The sequence below is a fragment of the Chlorocebus sabaeus genome, chromosome 6 (assembly GCF_047675955.1).
Source record: "Chlorocebus sabaeus isolate Y175 chromosome 6, mChlSab1.0.hap1, whole genome shotgun sequence".
NCBI lineage: Eukaryota > Metazoa > Chordata > Mammalia > Primates > Cercopithecidae > Chlorocebus > Chlorocebus sabaeus.
Genome location: NC_132909.1, coordinates 5,062,807 through 5,080,260, shown reverse-complemented (window position 1 = coordinate 5,080,260; position 17,454 = coordinate 5,062,807). Strand labels below are relative to the sequence as shown.

The following is a 17,454-nucleotide window of genomic DNA, read 5'->3' as shown; positions in this document are numbered from 1 at the left end:
CAGGATTCACCAAAAAATCCATGCTGGAGAGAAACCTTACAAGTGTGAGGAGTGTGGAAAAACCTTTACCCAGGCCTCTCACCTCACTATACATCAGATCATCCATACTGGAGAGAAACCGTATGAATATGATGTATGTGGCAAAGTCTTCAGTCAAAATTCACATCTCGAAAGTCATCGTAGGATTTGTACTGGAGAGAAGCCTTACAAATGTGTGTGGCAAGGCCTTCAGTCAAAATTCACACCTTGTGTGTAAATCATGGGAGAATTCAGACTGGAGAGAAATCCTACAGATGTCATGAGTGTGGCAAAGCCTTTACTGGAGGCTCACACTTCGTTAATCATCAGATAGTTCATACTGGAGAGAACCTTCCAAATGTACTGAATGTAGCAAGGCTTTTAAGCATGGCCCTAAACTCAGGACTCACCAAAGAGATCATACTTGCAAATTCAATGAATGTAGCAGTGTTTTAAAAGTATGCTCACTACTCATTAGATATTAGTATCTAATATATCTTGGGGCAAAGGCACACAAATGTAATGTGTGTGACAAGGATTTTATCTGAGGATCAGAAGTTGGGGAACAGAATAATTTGTACTGGGGAGAAACCTTAGAAATCCAATGAGCATGGGAAAAACTTTACTATCAGTTCAGGTACTACACGACATCAGAGAGTTCATATTGAAGAGAAACCATGTAAGTACAAGGTACGTGGCAGAGGCTGTATTCAGGCTTCACAGTGCACTGGACATCAGAGTATACATCTTTTGCTGGGCATGGTGGCTCACGCCTGTAATCCCAGCACTTTTGGGAGGCTGAGGCTGGCGGATCACCCAAGGTCAGGAGTTTGAAACCACCCTGGCCAACATGGTGAAACCCTGTTTCTGTTAATACAAAAATTAGCTGGGCGTGGTGGTAGGTGCCTGTAATCCCAGCTACTCAGGAGGCTGAGGCAGGAGAATTGCTTGAACCTGGGAGGTGGAAGTTGCAGTGAGCTGAGATCGTGCCACTGCATGCCAGCCTGGGCGACAGAGTAAGACTCTGTCTCAAAAAACAAAACAAAAAACACTATACATCTTTTAGAGAAATCACACAAAGTAACATGCAAGCTAAGGCTTTTTTTTTTTTTTTGAGACGGAGTCTTGCACTATTACCCAGACTGGAGTGCACTGGTCCAGTCTTGGCTCACCACAACCTCCGCCTCCTGGATTCCAGCAATTCTGCCTCAGGCTCCCACGTAGCTGGGACTATAGGTGCACGCCACCACCCCTGGTTAATTTTTGTGTTTTTTAGTAGATACGGGGTTTCACCATATCGGCCAGGCTGGTCTCAAACTCCTGACCTCGTGATCTGCCCACGGTGGCCTCCCAAAGTGCTGGGATTACAGGCGTGAGCCCTTGTACCCGGCTCATGCTAAATGTTTTACCCAGTGGTCAAAATTGGCACATCACAGGATTTACACTGGAGAGCAACCTCACAAATGTAATGAAAGTGGTAAGGCTTTTTATCAAATGTCCTTGTCTTTGGGGTCATGAGAAAATTCATACAGAATCTATTAAAAATGTACTAAACATGGAAAGACTGTCAAGCAACAGTGATGTAATGAAGGTGGTAGTTTTTTAAACCAACACCCACAACAGTCTACACATCATAGAATTCATACCAGGAATCTAATTTTCCAAAATTAACTAGAAATATTACAAACTGCAGAATAGTTCCAGGCCAAAATATGTTAAATTCATAACATGATGTATACATCAAAGGAAAAAAGGACTTGTGGAAATGACACATTAGTGTATAAAATAGTCATTTATGTGAAGTTTCTTGGAAAGGCTACACTACTATTATTGGTTTCCATCTGAAGTTTGAGATCTGTCGATTTTATGCTTTTCTTACAGGCCTTTCATTATGGTCTTTCGGAAGGAATCAATAAAATGATAGGGCCTACTTCATTAGGTGTGGTTCATTCCTATTCATGGTCCCTGGGAGAACAAGAATGCTGAATTTTAAAATTTAATATTGTATGAATTAGTGTCAGGGAGAGGTAGAGAATGATATAAAACTATAAGTCATACTTACTGTGTTCAGTGTGCCCTTCTCCAGAGGGCCACTGGCTTATAGGAAAGGATTGCTGCTCTACCAATTGACCATGAGATGGCATGCCAGGACATTAAGACACTGGGTTTTTATTTGTTTGTTTGTTTTTTGAGATGGAGTCTCGCTCTGTTGCCAGGCTGGAGTACAGTGGTGTGATCTTGAATCACTGCAACCTCCATGTCCTGGGTTCAAGTGATTCTCCTGCCTCAGCTTCCCAGGTAGCTGGGACTACGGGCTTATGCCACCATGCCCAGCTAATTTTTGTATTTTCAGTAGAGACAGGGTTTCACCATGTTGGTCAGGATGTTCTCAATCTCTTGACCTCGTGATCTGCCCACCTCGGCCTCCCAAAGTGCTCAGATTACAGGCGTAAGCCACTGTGCCCGTCCGACACTGGGCTTTTTATGAGAGTGATAGATTACTAGGACCTGATTGTGTGGTAGAAGTAATGTAGGGGAAATGGCGATCATCTTCTTTAAAAAGCAATAGCTGTTGTATATCAATGATTAATGAAAAATTAGTTATTCTTGTAAATTGAAGAAAGAATGGTTATCATAGAGGGTAGTTCAAGTAAAAGAACCAGGACTGGGCGTGGTGGCTCACGTTCTGTAATCCCTGCAGTTTGGGAAGCCAAGGCAGACAGATCTCTTGAGGCCAGCAGTTTGAGACCAGCCTGGCCAACATGGCAAAACTCTGTCTCTACAAAAAATACAAAAATTAGCCGGACATGGTGGTGGATGCCTGTAATATCAGCTATTGGAGAGGCTGAGGGGAGAATCACTTGAACCCCGGAGACAGAGGTTGCAGTGAGCTGAGATCACCACCCTGGGCAACAGAGTGAGACTGCCTCAAACAAAAACAAAACCAGACAAAAGAACCAGAAGAGCGTGTGCACGTGTACGTAGATGTTTCACAACTGGTATTGTTTTACTACTGTTTTATTTAGAATGTATCACAAATTTTATGCTTTAATTAATAAAATTTAATCATAACTTTTAATGACTCATGTTTCTTCTGCTACCACAGTTTTCTCTCACCTCAGTTGGGTATTTCATAACAGATAGTGATAGTGCACCATTAGGCTCTCTAGGTTGAAGGAGTCTTGCAAGGAAACATGAGGTTTGGGCTTTAACTGTGGCAACTGACATCCAGTATCCTCCCCTTTAATTTGTTCTCATCCAAAACTAATCGATATATTTTTCTTTAATAAATGATTTTTCAAGGTTGCATTTATTTTTTCCTTTACATTACACTTTGAGTAAGAATCAGTGTTATTAGTGCTTTATGTGTAATCACTGAACCTGTGAGATATGTACTGATGTTATTCACATACCACAAACGAGGAAACTTAGGGTCAAGATGGTTTAAGGACTCATCCACATCCCTGTAAGTGGGTGAATCAGGTTTCACGTTTGGCTGCAAAGATGAGTGATACAGTTTGGATTTGTGTTCCTGCCCGGATCTCCTGTCAAATTGTGATCCCCAGTGTTGGAGGTGAGGCCTGATGTGACTGGATCATAGGGGCAGATTCCCCTGTGGTGCTGTACTTGTGATAGTGAGCGAGTGCTCATGAGATCTGGTTGTTTAAAAGTGTGTGGCACCTCCCGCTCTCTCTCTTCCTCCTGCTCTGGTCATGTGAAGTGCCTGCTCCCACTTTGCCTTCTGCAATCATAAATTTCCTGAGGCCTACTCAGAACCTGAGCAGATGCCGGCATCATACTTCCCGTACAGCATGCAGAACTGTGAGCCAATTCAACCTCTTTTCTTCATAAATTATCCAATATCAGGTATTTACCCAATGTCAGGTATTTCTTCATAGCAGTGCAAGAATGGACCAATACAGTGAATGTCTTAACCATGGTGCTCCACTAACATGGCTAGTTACTTTTCTTTTTTTTTTTTTTTTTGAGATGGAGTTTCACTCATTGCCCAGGCTGGAGTGCAATGGCACAATCTTGGCTCACTGCAACCTCTGCCTCCCTGGTTCAAGCAATTCTCCTGCCTCAGCCTCCCAAGTAGCTAGGATTACAAGCGTGCACCACCACACCCAGCTAATTCTCTAGCTTTAGTAGAAACAGGGTTTCAGGTTACAGGTGTGAGCCATCTCGCCCAGCATGGTTAGTTATTTCTATCTTTCACGAACTCAACATCTTGACTTAATTTTGTTAGTATCTTTTGTCATTTTATACTGGTTTATCTTCACACATAATTGTGACTATAGTAAGCATTATGTCTGTATTTTTATTTCATGGGCCAAATTACTATAAATACATACTTAAATAAGATGCCTCAGCCTCCCGAGTAGCTGGGATTACAGGTGCTCGCCACCACGCCCGGTTAATTTTTGTATTTTTAGTAGAGATGGGGTTTCACTATGTTGGCCAGGCTGGTCTTGAACTCCTGACCTTGGGTGATCCACCCGCCTCAGCCTCCCAAAGTGCTGGGATTGCAGGCGTGAGCCACCGCACCTGGCTGAGAGTCATATTTTCATCACATATCTGAATTACGATAAAGTTGGGGAGATAAAGCATACAGTCAGTTTTGTAGTCCAGTGCAAGGGGGACACAAGGTTTCTCTTAATCGGAAAAGAAGAACTGGTAGGTCTTTTCCCTTATACCAGGGAAAACATAGGAAATATGTGATTGTGTTGCTATTTGATTTGAAACTACAGTATTGGCTGGGTGTAGTGGCTCAGGCCTGTAATCCTGGCACTTTGGGAGGCCGAGGTAGGTGGATCACCTAAGGTCGGGAGTTCGAGACCAGCCTAACCAACATGGAGAAACCCTGTTTCTACTAAAAATACAAAAAATTAGCTGAGCATGGTGGTGCATGCCTGTAACCCCAGGTACTTGGAGAATTGCTTGAACCCAGGAGGTGGAGGTTGTGGTGAGCCGAGATCGCACCACTGTACTCCAGCATGGGCAACAAGAGCAAAACTCCATCTCAAAAAAAAAAAAAGAAACTAACTACAGTATTTTATGTGAAAATAATTTTTGATGACACTGACAATAAAGATATAAACTGGGGCTTAAAAACTCCACTAATTTTACTTGACATGCATTCATAAGTGGAAGTAGCAATATGCCCCTAAGTGGCCCCAGGGGTAGATGACAGAGGTGTGTATCTTAACAAGTCTTTGCAGAACTGGTACCATCAAATCTCTCAGACCGTTTTGACAAATGGTATTTGCTATCTTTTCATTAACCCATTACCCCACCCTACCCCCACATCTTCCCAGTAAGCTGTGAGGCTCCTGTCAATACATTTGTCTGTGCATTCCACAAATAGATCATCATGATTCTGGATCCACACTTGTATCTTAACCCCTCTAGGAAAAGAACTGTTGTTAGAAGAATCAACATGCAAAAATATATACAGTTTATATAGGTGTTTTGACTTTTAAGTTCCCCGAAATAAAAAATTGTGAACCATAAGAAGTCTCAAATTTTAAATATCTCTAACAGATATGATCACACACCTCACCAAGCCACTCTGACTGTGGATATTCCTCAATCATTATAAATATGTTCCCATCCTGACAATTTTCTCCATTTCCTCTGCCCAACTATTTTTCCCCATTTGTATCTATATGACAGAGTAAAATTAATGATTTTGCTCAAACATCATCTTATCCTATGGGCATTTCTTGAACAATTTAAAGTAGGACATCCTGTCATTCTATCACTACATGTACACTTCATTGAACTTATCCCCATATTATAATTAAGGCTGACTTACCCGTATAGAACATAAGCTACTTGAGAGCAGGGAACTGGTTTAGTTTCTTGCTAGATCATCAATGATTAGAATAATCCCTGAGAGCAGGGACTCTGCATTTGTGTTGAATGAATGAATGAATGAATGAATGAATGAATGCACTTTTTTCGATGCAAAGAAGTAAGTTACTGCAATGCATGGGCTCACAGATTAGCAGGTAATAGATTCTACTTTTATTCCCACATTTTATATCTCAGGCAACATGAGCTAAATAGATCCACCTCAGCAGTGAAAAAAGGTTTTCATGAAGTTTTTCTAAGCCATGAAAATGGAAGATTCACTCTCAAATGCTCCATTCTACTCCCAATGAAAAATAACACTCTTATTTGTCAGGTAGAAAAACTTACGTGAGTAATGACCATCTGAAAAACAGGGACTAAAAGACAAGTAGGAAATTTATCTTTCTCACATAATAGCAAGTCCAGAGGCTGCAGTTTGGGATGTGGCAGGTCCTCTGAGAAGTCCATTCCGCCTACTCTACCTCCATCAGCACTCAGCCTTCCTTCTCCATGAGGAGAATGCAGATGGCTGGTGTACGACTGAGAAGGGTATAGGATGAGGGGCAAAACTATTTTCATTTTTAGGCTTTGTCTTGTTTACCCAAAAGCAGTATTTCCATCTTTTTTTCCAAAGAATATTAATTCTGTTAAGAGGCTACTGTAATTATAATGAAGAATAGGGATTTTCAAATTTCATATTCACATATCAAAAACAGAGGAAGAGAAAGAAACAGTAAGTTAGAAAGCCAGGAACAGTGGCTCATGCCTGTAGTCCCAGCACTTTGGGAGGCTGAGGTTGGAGGATGGTTTGAGCTTGAGCACAGGAGTTCAAGACCAGCTTGAGCAACATAGTGAGACCTCATCTCTACATAAAAATTAAAAAGTTAGCCAGCTCTAGTGGCACACACCTGTGGTCCCAGGTACTCGGGAGGCTGAGGTGGGAGGATCATTTGAGTCCAAGAGGTTGAGGCTACAACAAACGGTGATCACACTACTGCACTGCAGCTGGGGCTGGACAGAGGGACACCCTTTCTCAACCAACAACAGCAAAATCCACAAACATGCTGCAGACCAAATACCTGTTACCAATTATATCAATGACAACGTGGTCACCATAATTTTGGGAAGAGCCAGATGATATCAACTGACTTTGTTCTTTATCCTGAGAGTCTAATATTCTATGTAACCTATGGCCTGTTTTCAGGTGTTCGAAATGAAAGACAAAAATTATCAAACTGTCCTTAGTTTTTTTTTTTAACTTACAGATTTACTTCTATTGAGCTCTATTTGTATCTAAGTGAAAATATTTCTCCAACTTTTAATATATTCTAATTCCACTATCAAAGTAGGAAAATGAAAGAATTTGAGATTTTTTTTAAAAAAATTCATGCCCTCTTACCTTAAAGTGAGAGATGTATACACTTCCAAATGTATTTTCATATTAGACTACAACTTAAAGGTAATCTAACTGTTATATCATAACTCGGGAATTTTCAGAGGGAGCCTGTATTTCCAATGAAGCATTAAAGACCTTCACAGGATTTCCTCGGGTACATAGAATATACTCAATTGGGGTGAACTTTTAAAATGTTTAAGGATGTATTTGTTCCAAAAAATGAATAATCCCATCTTCTTTTAGTTTTCAATTTTAGTTTCCTTTTTTGTTGTTTTTCCACATGTAAAATATTTTTGTCTCTAAAGTCAAAATTATATTACAAATATATGAAAATCCTAATCTGATTTGCCTTCTCAAACTTTTAATTTTTTTAAATAGGTTTCTTGATAGGTATTAATTTTCAATTTTTTTTTTAATCACAAAGAGAATACCATGTATGATATTCTATACCTTGTTTTTTAGCTATGGTAGCGATCACTCCAATATGACTTTCCTCATTCTTTTTTTTTTTTTTGAGATGGAGTCTCACTCTGTCACCCAGGCTGGAGTGCAGTGGCGCGATCTCAGTTCACTGCAACCTCTGACTCCTGGGTTCAAGCGATTCTCCTGCCTCAGCCTCTGGAGTAGCTGGGATTACAAGAGCATGCCACCATGCCCGGCTAATTTTTGTGTTTTTAGTAGAGACGGGGTTTCATCATGTTGGTCAGGTTGGTCTTGAACTCCTGACCTCGTGATCTGCCCGCCTCTGCCTCCCAAAGTGCTGGGATTACAGGCATGAGCCACTGCGCCCAGCCCTAACTTTCCTCACTCTTAACAGCTTCACATACATAGCCAACATTCCCCTAATTTCTCAGCCGCCTTGCCTCAAGTTAAAACCATGAGACCAGTTTTGTCAAACAGGGTATAAGTGTAATGTATCACTTTCAGGCCAAACCACTTAAAACTAAGTGTGACCTTCTTGCTCGTTTCCTTTGCAATAATCAGAGGCCCATTTTTGAGATGCAGAAACCATAATATGGAAGCACCTCCATCTCTGAGTTACTATATAAGCATCAGTTGCCCTACAGGGTCAACTATCCCAGTGGTGCAATTGACAGAAAAGACTCATTTTATACAGTAAGCTTCTGGGATTTAACAAAAAATGGTTTTGTGTCTCCAGGCACGACAGGACATGCCATTCCTTACAAGATTTTTAAAAGCAAAGCCTAGACAGCTTTAGCAATACCCTCTTTCTTGATAAACTGTTAGCGATCTAGGCCTGAAGTGCAAGGAAAGGACAATACAATCTGTCTTTCTATATCATTTCCTCCTCAGTGATGCTCATCAATTGCTATAAATCACTGTGTCACATTTCCACTGCCAATTTTTTTAGATATTCACAATACCTCCCCCAAACCTCAGCCTATCCTGTGTCTTAGTCCATTTTTTGTTGCTGTAACAGAAAACCTGACCTGGGTAATTTATATGTATGTATATAATTTATGTATGTTTACGTATATAATTTATTTCTTCCAGTTCTGGAGGCTGGGAAGTCCAAGGCGGAGGGGCCACATGTGGTGAGGGCTTTCTTGCTGCATCATAACAGAAGTCATCACATGGTGAGAGAGAGGAAACATGCCAGCTCAGCTCTCCTTTCCTCTTCTTCTAAGGCTAATCCCAACATAGGGACCCGCCCCCATAACTTCATCTATCCCTAATTACCTCCCAAAGGCTCCCACCTCTGAATACCATCAACATATGGATTTGAGGATTAAATTTCCAACGTGAACTTTTGGGGAATACATTCAAACACAGCACCGAGTCACCATTTTCTAAAAGAGTAATACCGCAGCTACCCAAAATCACTGAACAAAGACATGAGGCACCATTTGCATTCCCTCTCAAAGTTTCTAAAACCATCTCTAGTTTTGAGGTCAATATGTCTCAGCTACTTTTCTATACTGCAAGATCCTTTGTCCACTTAACACTACCACCACTGCAATCTGGTGCTCAGAACTGTTTTCCAGAAGGCTTTTCCTGTATGGTTCTTGCTAAACTTTGCCAATGAGAAAAACCTGCATGGGATGGGCACAGTGGCTCACAGCTGTAATCCCAGCACTATGGGAGGCTAAGGTGGGTGGATTGCTTGAGTTCAGGAGTTCAAAACCAGACTGGGCAACATGGCGAAAACCTGTCTCTACCAAAAATACAAAAATTAGCCCATCTCTTAACCCAGTCTCAAAACAAAGAAATATAAATAAATTAAAAATTAAAAAAATTTAAAATGCTGTTTTTTAAAAAAAGGAAAACCTGAATGGAATAGGAAAGGCAGAAGTGAAGCACTAAGCCATTAATCTCAGATGAATACTGCACAGACTTCACCATCTCTAATTCCAATCAAGCAGCCAGAAGCAGTAACTTCTAAGACATCTCCATGAGCCATGGTTTCTCACTGAAGCTGCCAGTGACTATTTTTCTTTGATATTCCTACTGGAGTCTTCCACACATTTCACTGCTCAAGCACCCCAATATTCTTAACTTATATAACTATTCTTATTCTTGAAATAATTGTATACATTTTTCTAAACATAGACTGATACAATCATCCAGAATAAAGCTAATTCCATGTTTTCAAAGTTTATTCATCACAACCTGCATTACTGTATTGGTCCTGAGTCTCACTCTGTCACTCAGACTGAGTGCAGTGTCAGTCATGGCTCACTGCAGCCTCAACCTCCCTAGCTCAAACCATCCTTTCCCCTCAACCTCCCAAGTAGCTGGGACTACAGGTGCATGCCATGACACCCAGCTAATTTTTTATTTTTTGGTAGGTCTCACTATGTTGCCCAGGCTGGTCTCGAACTCCTGAACACGGGTGATCCTCCTTCCTGGGCCTCCCAAAGTGCTGAGACTACAGGTATGAGCCAAAGAACCTTGCCAACTTCGCCGAAATTAAGAATGCTATTAAGAAAGTGGAAAAACAGTTCACAGAAGTGGAAAAAGTATTTGCAAATTATATATGTCATAAGGGTGTAGTATTCAGAATATAAAATAACTCTTACAACTCAACCACAAACACAATCTGATTTTTAAAATATTAAAAGAAATTTTTGAGTAGACATTTCTCCAATGAAGATACACATAGCTAATAAGCATATGAACAGATACTCAACATTCATCATTAAGAAAATCCAACCACAGTGAAATATCACTTGTAAGTGACTAGAAGGGTATATACTATTACTACTGCTAACCAAACAACTACAAACATCAATAATTGATAGGAAGTGCAGAAAACGGAACACTGGAACACTGCTGATAGAAAACTAAAATGGTGTAGGTGCATTCAAAAACAGTTTGGCAGATCCACAAAAAGATAATCACCGATAATTACCATATGACCCAGAAATTTCATGTTCACAAACATACCCAAGAGAAGTGAAACCATGTATCTGCAAAAACATTTTGTAGAAAGTTGTTCATAGCAGCATTTTCCATAATAGCCTAATTTCTTTCTTTCTTTTTTTTTTTGAGATGGAGTCTCGTTGTGTCACCCAGGCTGGAGTGCAGTGGCACGATCTCGACTCACTGCAAGCTCCGCCTCCCGGGTTCACGCCATTCTCCTGCCTCAGCCTCCCGAGTAGCTGGGACTACAGGCGCCCGCCACCAGGCCGGCTAATATTTTGTATTTTTAGTAGAGACGGGGTTTCACCGTGTTAGCGAGGACAGTCTCGATCTCCTGACCTCGTGATCTGCCCATCTCGGCCTCCCAAAGTGCTGGGATTACAGGCATGAGCCACTGCACCTGGCCCATAATAGCCTAATTTCAAAAAGTAGAAAGAGTTCAAATCTCCATCAAACAATGAATGGATAGACAAACTGTAGAATATTATTCAGCAACACAAAGTGATGAGGTACTAGGCTGGGTATGGTGGCTCACACCTGTAATCCCAGCACTTTGGGAGGCCTAGGCAGGCAGATCACTTGAGGTCAGGAATTCAAGATCAGCCTGGCCAATATGGTGAAACCTTGTGTCTATTAAAAATACAAAAATTAGCCAGGCATGGTGGTGCAAGCCTGTAGTCCCAGCTACTCGAGAGGATGAGGCAGGAGAATCGCTTGAGCCTGGGAGGTGGAGGTTGCAGTGAGCTGAGATTGCGCCACTGCACTCCAGAATGGGCACCAGAGTTAGACTCTGTCTCAAATAAATAAATAAATAAACGAATGAATGAATGAATGAAGTTATGAGGTACTAACAAATGTTAATTTTGGGTGGGGGATATTTTTTATAGAGACAAAGTTTGCCCAGGCTGGTTTCGAATTCCTGGGTTTAAGCAATCTGCCCATCTTGGCCTTCCAAAGTGTTAGAATCACAAACATGAGCCACTGTGCCTGGCCTAGAAATTGATTTTTTTTTTTTTTTTTTTTTTTTTGGACAGGGCTTTGCTCTGTCACCTAGACTGGAGTGCAGTGGCATGATCCTAGCTCACTGTAACCTCCAACTCCTGAGCTCAATGAATTCTCCTGCTTCAGCCTCCTGAGTAGCTGGGACTATAGAAATGTGCCATCATGCCCAACTAATTTTTAAATTTTGTAGAGACAGGGTCTTGCCATGTTGCCTATGCTAGTCTCAAATTCCTGGGCTCAAGCAAGCCTCTTGCCTGGGCCTCTCAAAGTGCTGACATTACAGATGTCAGCCTCCATGCCCAGCTGGTTAGCGGGATATTTAAACCACAGATGAGCACTCACTCCAGCCCCACCAGATAAACATCATAAGACCCCAAGTCAGTCATCTTTCACTGCCTTCTCTAGCCATTTTTGAACCAGCTTGGGAAGTCTACCCCGTTCTCTCTAGAAACTCTTTTGTAATAAACATTCTTATAATACTTTGATGTAGAGAAGCACCGATCCTGAAATCTAAACCAAACTTTGCATGGGGTTCCCTCCTGTTCTAGTGGAGTGGCAACAACTGCAAATCAGTAAAAAAAAAAAAAATGTTAAATACATGAGGTTTCTAGTTTTTTTTAAAAAAAAATTCCATTGTCTATGTTCATTATTAAGAGGGAAGTCACGAACACTGATTTTTTTCAAGTTATTTCATGGAGTGCTCCAAGTACAAAAAAAGAAGTTGTGCTATTATTTCAGAAATTTTATTTACTAATAATTTTCATATGCTTACATTTGTATTTTCCTCTCATGTAAAAGAAGGTACAAGCCATTCTTGCAAAGGCATGCAGAAAGTTATGTAGAAAAAAGGCATGTAGAAATATGATCGCACAGTGCACATTCATGAATGGGAAGGCAGGTTTCAGGGGGTCTGATATTGTACCACTATGGCATGGCATTTGCATTATAGCCATAGAAGACATCTGGGGCAGAGTGTGGAGAAAATATTTCAAGTGCAAATTATGAATATATATTTCTCAAATTGTATACTGTTTGAACATAACATGGATAGAAATTGTTACAGATGACATTCAACCTTGAGAGTCTAATGATGTATTATAGTGTTTAAGTGTCCCAATGAGGTGGGATATGCTTGGGTTGACAGAAGGCACATGATTAATTCAGCGTTACTAAAAAATAATTATATTTTACTAAGACATGAGAAGTATAATATATTCTAAATAAAAGAGTATCAAATGCAATCTCAGGGGCCAAATGTGAATCCCTTATAAGAACACTCTACTCTGGTTCTTTTGATGAACTGTCCTCTATGGTAACCATTCTCTCTTCAGTTTCCAAAACTAAGACCTATGTTCAATAATCTGTGATATGCAACAGTTACTACCTTTCAAAAGAGAGGTGATCATCATTCCCCCTCCATTTCTTTCTACCACATATGCAGTCTCTAGTAACTGACCATTTTACTTCCATGAAATCTCTCAATGTCCCATCCTACTCTTCTTGTTTCATGGTCATCTTGTAGTGTAACCTATCTTGCCTATAATTCACAAAGGTCCCCAGTCATATCAACAATTCTAAGGGGTCCTGACCACATAAAGCATATGTTAGACAATAGTTTTACCTCTCTTCTGTCACAAACCCCCATGCTCTTATAGGATATTGTATATTAGTGTTCTTGGCTGGGCACAGTGGCTCACGCCTGTAATCCCAGCACTTTGGGAGCCAAGGCGGATGGATCACCTGAGGTCAGGAATTCAAGATCAGCCTGACCAACATGGCGAAACCCCATGCCTACTAAAAATAAAAAGAAAATAAAACAAAAAAAAACTAGCCAGGCATTATGGCACATGCCTGTAATCCCAGCTACTCGTGAGGCTGAGGCAGGAGAATCACTTGAACCCAGGAGGCAGAAGTTGCAGTGAGCTGAGATCGTGCCACTGCACTCCAGCCTGGGCAACACAGCAAGACTCTGTCTCAAAAAAAAAAAAAAAAAAAAATTAGTGTTCTTGCTTTTTCCTGGTTTCAATAATATATATAAGCCACACCTTTGGAAGTAGTCCCTTCCATCTTACATCCATTCCTTGAGACGAACATGATAAATGAAAAGCATGCCATGAAGATTTAACATCAACATATTTCAAATTTCAAGGTGTAATTCATCAATACTTTTAACAATATGAAATAACTGAATAAAAAATTAACACTGAAGAGTTACATCTTTACACAGATGTCCTTGCTCCTCTGACACACAACATCTTATGAGTTTGTGACTTTTTAAAATTGTGAATTTAACATCAATCAATCTTCAAGAAGGAATAAAGACTTAGTTCCCTCTATCCTGAATTTTTGTATGACAAAATGCTTTCGTATAAGGATGAATTTCCATTGAGAAATTTAAAATAATTTATCACCTTCATTTGTAATGTTTCTCTCCAAAATGAATGGTGTATCCTGAAGTCAGAACATTGCTTAAAGGACTTGCCACATTTGTATGGTTTCCATCCTGAATGTATTCTGTTCTATCCATAATAGGGTAAATATTTTTATAAAGCTGTTCACATTCATTATATTTGTAAGGCGTCTCCACAGTAAGAATTCTGTGAGTTCCACAAGGTTGAACTTTGGATAAGCCTTGCCATACACGTTATCTTTGTGTGGTTTATCTCAAAGATGTATATTCTGGTATCAAGTAAGGTACAAGCCATAGCTAAAGGCTTTACCACATTTTCATTTTATATGGTTTCTTTTCACAGTGGAACCCCTGATGCTAAGTACAGCTTGAATACTTATTTAATTTTTATCTCATTATATTTGATACATTTTTCCGTATTATAAATTTTTTGATAATCCCCAAGGTTTGAACTTTGGAATAAAGCATTACCATGTATATTATGTTTACAATGTTTCTTTTCAATGTGTATTTTCTGATGTCTAGTAAGGTTTGCAAATTGGGTAAAAGCTTTGCCACATTCAGTACATTTGTAAGGTTTCTCTCCAGTATGGATTTTCTTATGCTGAGTAAGATTTGAACGTTCAGTAAAGGCTTTGCCGCATTCAGTACATTTGTAAGGTTTCTCTCCAGTATGAGTTCTCTGATGACCCCAAAGGTGTGAACGTTTGATAAAAGCTTTATCACATTTATTACATTTGTAAGGTTTTTCTCCAGTGTGAATTCTCTGATGTTCCACAAGACTTGAACTTTGGATAAAAGCCTTGCCACACACATGACATTTGTGTGGTTTCTCTCCAGGATGTATATTCTGATGTCTAGTGAGATGTGAGCACTGCTTAAAAGCTTTGCCACACTCATTACATATGTAAGGCTTCTCTCCAGTATGGATTCTCTTATGTTGGGTAAGGCTTGAACGCTCGGCAAAGGCTTTGTCACATTCACTACATTTGTAAGGCTTCTCTCCAGTATGAATTCTTTCATGACCCCAAAGGTGTGAACGCTGGATAAATGCCTTACCACATTCATTACATTTGTAAGGTTTCTCTCCAGTATGCATTCTCTGATGACTTGCAAGATTTGAATTTTGACTACACACCTTGCCACATATATTACATTGATACGGTTTCTCTCCTGTATGGACTCTCTGATGCCTAGTGAGGTTTGAACACTGGTTAAAGGCTTTGCCACACTCCTTACATTTGTAAGGTCTCTGTCCAGAATGAATTCTCTGATGATTAGTAAGGTTCGAACTTTTGCTAAAAGCCTTTCCACAGTCATTACATTTGTATGATTTTTCTCTGTGTGTTCTCCCATACTGTGTATGTAACAAAGGGTATTTCAAAATCTTCCTGTATTTATTACAAATGTTTTTGACACAAGGAGGAAGTGGTGAAACTGAGGAACTATTGATAGACTTCTCAACTGGATTATATTCATACATTTTCTCCCCAGTTTGAAATCTCTGTCGTTCAGTCAGCTGTGCCTGTAAGCTTAATCCAATTCTATTTTCAAAACATTTCACGTATTTGTTTCCAGCATACCTTATGTTATTTTTCAGTTTAAACAAATTCCTTATAAATGGCGTGTCATGTATGAAATATTGGTATGCACTATCTCTTATAAAAACACTCTGCTTTAAAGAGAAATGTATTGAGGATTTATTATGTTGTTGATCTTTCCTGTGAGTGAGATTTTTGTTAGAGGTCAAAGGCATTCCTTTGTAATTTTTTGCATCATAGTCCCACAGGCTGTCAAACTTAGGCATATTTTCCCAGACTTCCTTGAGGTCAAAATTGTTGATGCCACAGCTTTCCTTTCTTTCTAATATCACCAGATGGTATAATTCCTCTTTATTGTTTTCCTTTGGTGATAATCCTTTGCTTGTAAATCCAACAGAAATATCTGAAAGATATAAAAATCCACAGGCTTTCCATCAAATAGAGGTGCAAAGTAAATATTTTATTAAAATACATAATATTACAAGAAAACTAAGATTTACAATGAACAGAGTTACGAAGCTTCTCAATCGTCTTTAAACGTTTAAGAACACAAAGGGACTAGCTGTCCTCAGTAACAAAACATGCAACAAATTACTTTAAGCACAGTTTAAAATACCCTATAGCTGAAACACTCATACTATGTAAATCCACATAAACCCTGAGAGAAGAGGTATTTTTCCACCACCACTCCAAGGAACACGTAAACTGGCATAGCTATATTGTAGTCTCATATTAGAAGATAAATAAATAGTCATGCATTATTTAGTACATAATTATTACACACAAATAAAAGGTAAGGCACAGCTCAAACTTATCTAATAAAAATATTTAAAAATGGCAATTCATAATTGCAAAAAAAAACACTGCAAGGAAAAATTAGGAAGAATTTAATAAAATTTTGAATATTTACAAATTGCAAATATGAATACTTGTTATAAAACTACCATACCCATGTAGAATGTGCATTTTGTAGCATTAACAAAATTTGTGCATGGTGGTTATATTGCATAATATATACTGAAAAACCATCATCTGTAAATCATCATAAAAACAAATAAAGGCCAGGCACAGTGTCTCACGCCTGTAATCCCAGCACTTTGGGAGGCCAAGACAGGCAGATCACGAGGTCAGGAGATCGAGACCATCCTGGCTAACACGATGAAACCCCGTCTCTACTAAAAAAATACAAAAACTTAGCCGGGCGTGGTGGCGGGCGCCTGTAGTCCCAGCTACTTGGGACGCTGAGGCGGGAGAATGGCGTGAACCCGGGAGGTGGAGCTTGCAATGAGCCAAGAGCACGCCACTGCACTCCAGCCTGGGCAACAGAGCAAGACTCTGTCTCAAAAAAAACAAACAAACAAAAAACAAAACACTTTTTAGTAACCTGTGAAAATCTAACAGGCAAGTTAATAACCACAATTACACACAATTGTCAGTGAAATTCTAAAGAATTATTGCTTATGACCTACAGAAAAAACAGAAGGAACACACAACAGGAAAAATAATATGTTGAGAATCACTAAATTTTGAAATATCAGCTTCAGGTAAATGCACATTATTATAAAGATGAAGAATTAGGAGGGGAGTCTGAAATAATTTCACGCCTGCAATTATATGACAGCAGTATACAGAGAAACTCCCTGACTAGGAAATGTCATCTAGTTTTCCAGTGCTATGGCCAAAAAAAAATATATGTATAATGAAAGCTATGTGCTTTAACATTTTATTATGTAGCATCAGAGAAAATGTTGATATGAAAAAAATTACAAAAAATAAAACATGTAAGACATAATGCAGGCAAAGGTCAATCTCATAAGAAACATGACAGACACTTGACATATCTTATT

General features: G+C 39.5%; 1 protein-coding gene across 2 annotated transcripts in view; it reads right to left on the bottom strand.

Annotated features, from left to right (window-relative positions):
- Nucleotides 1–777: 777 nt before the first annotated feature.
- The window catches only part of ZNF677 (zinc finger protein 677), a 35,688-nt gene continuing 19,011 nt past the window's right edge, over nt 778–17,454 (bottom strand). For both annotated transcript variants that reach the window (XM_007997876.3, XM_007997877.3), the window contains exon 5: nt 778–16,010. In XM_007997876.3, coding sequence (XP_007996067.3) covers nt 14,443–16,010 — 1,568 coding nt within the window. In that variant the 3' untranslated portion in view covers nt 778–14,442. The remainder of the gene's footprint in view (nt 16,011–17,454) is intronic.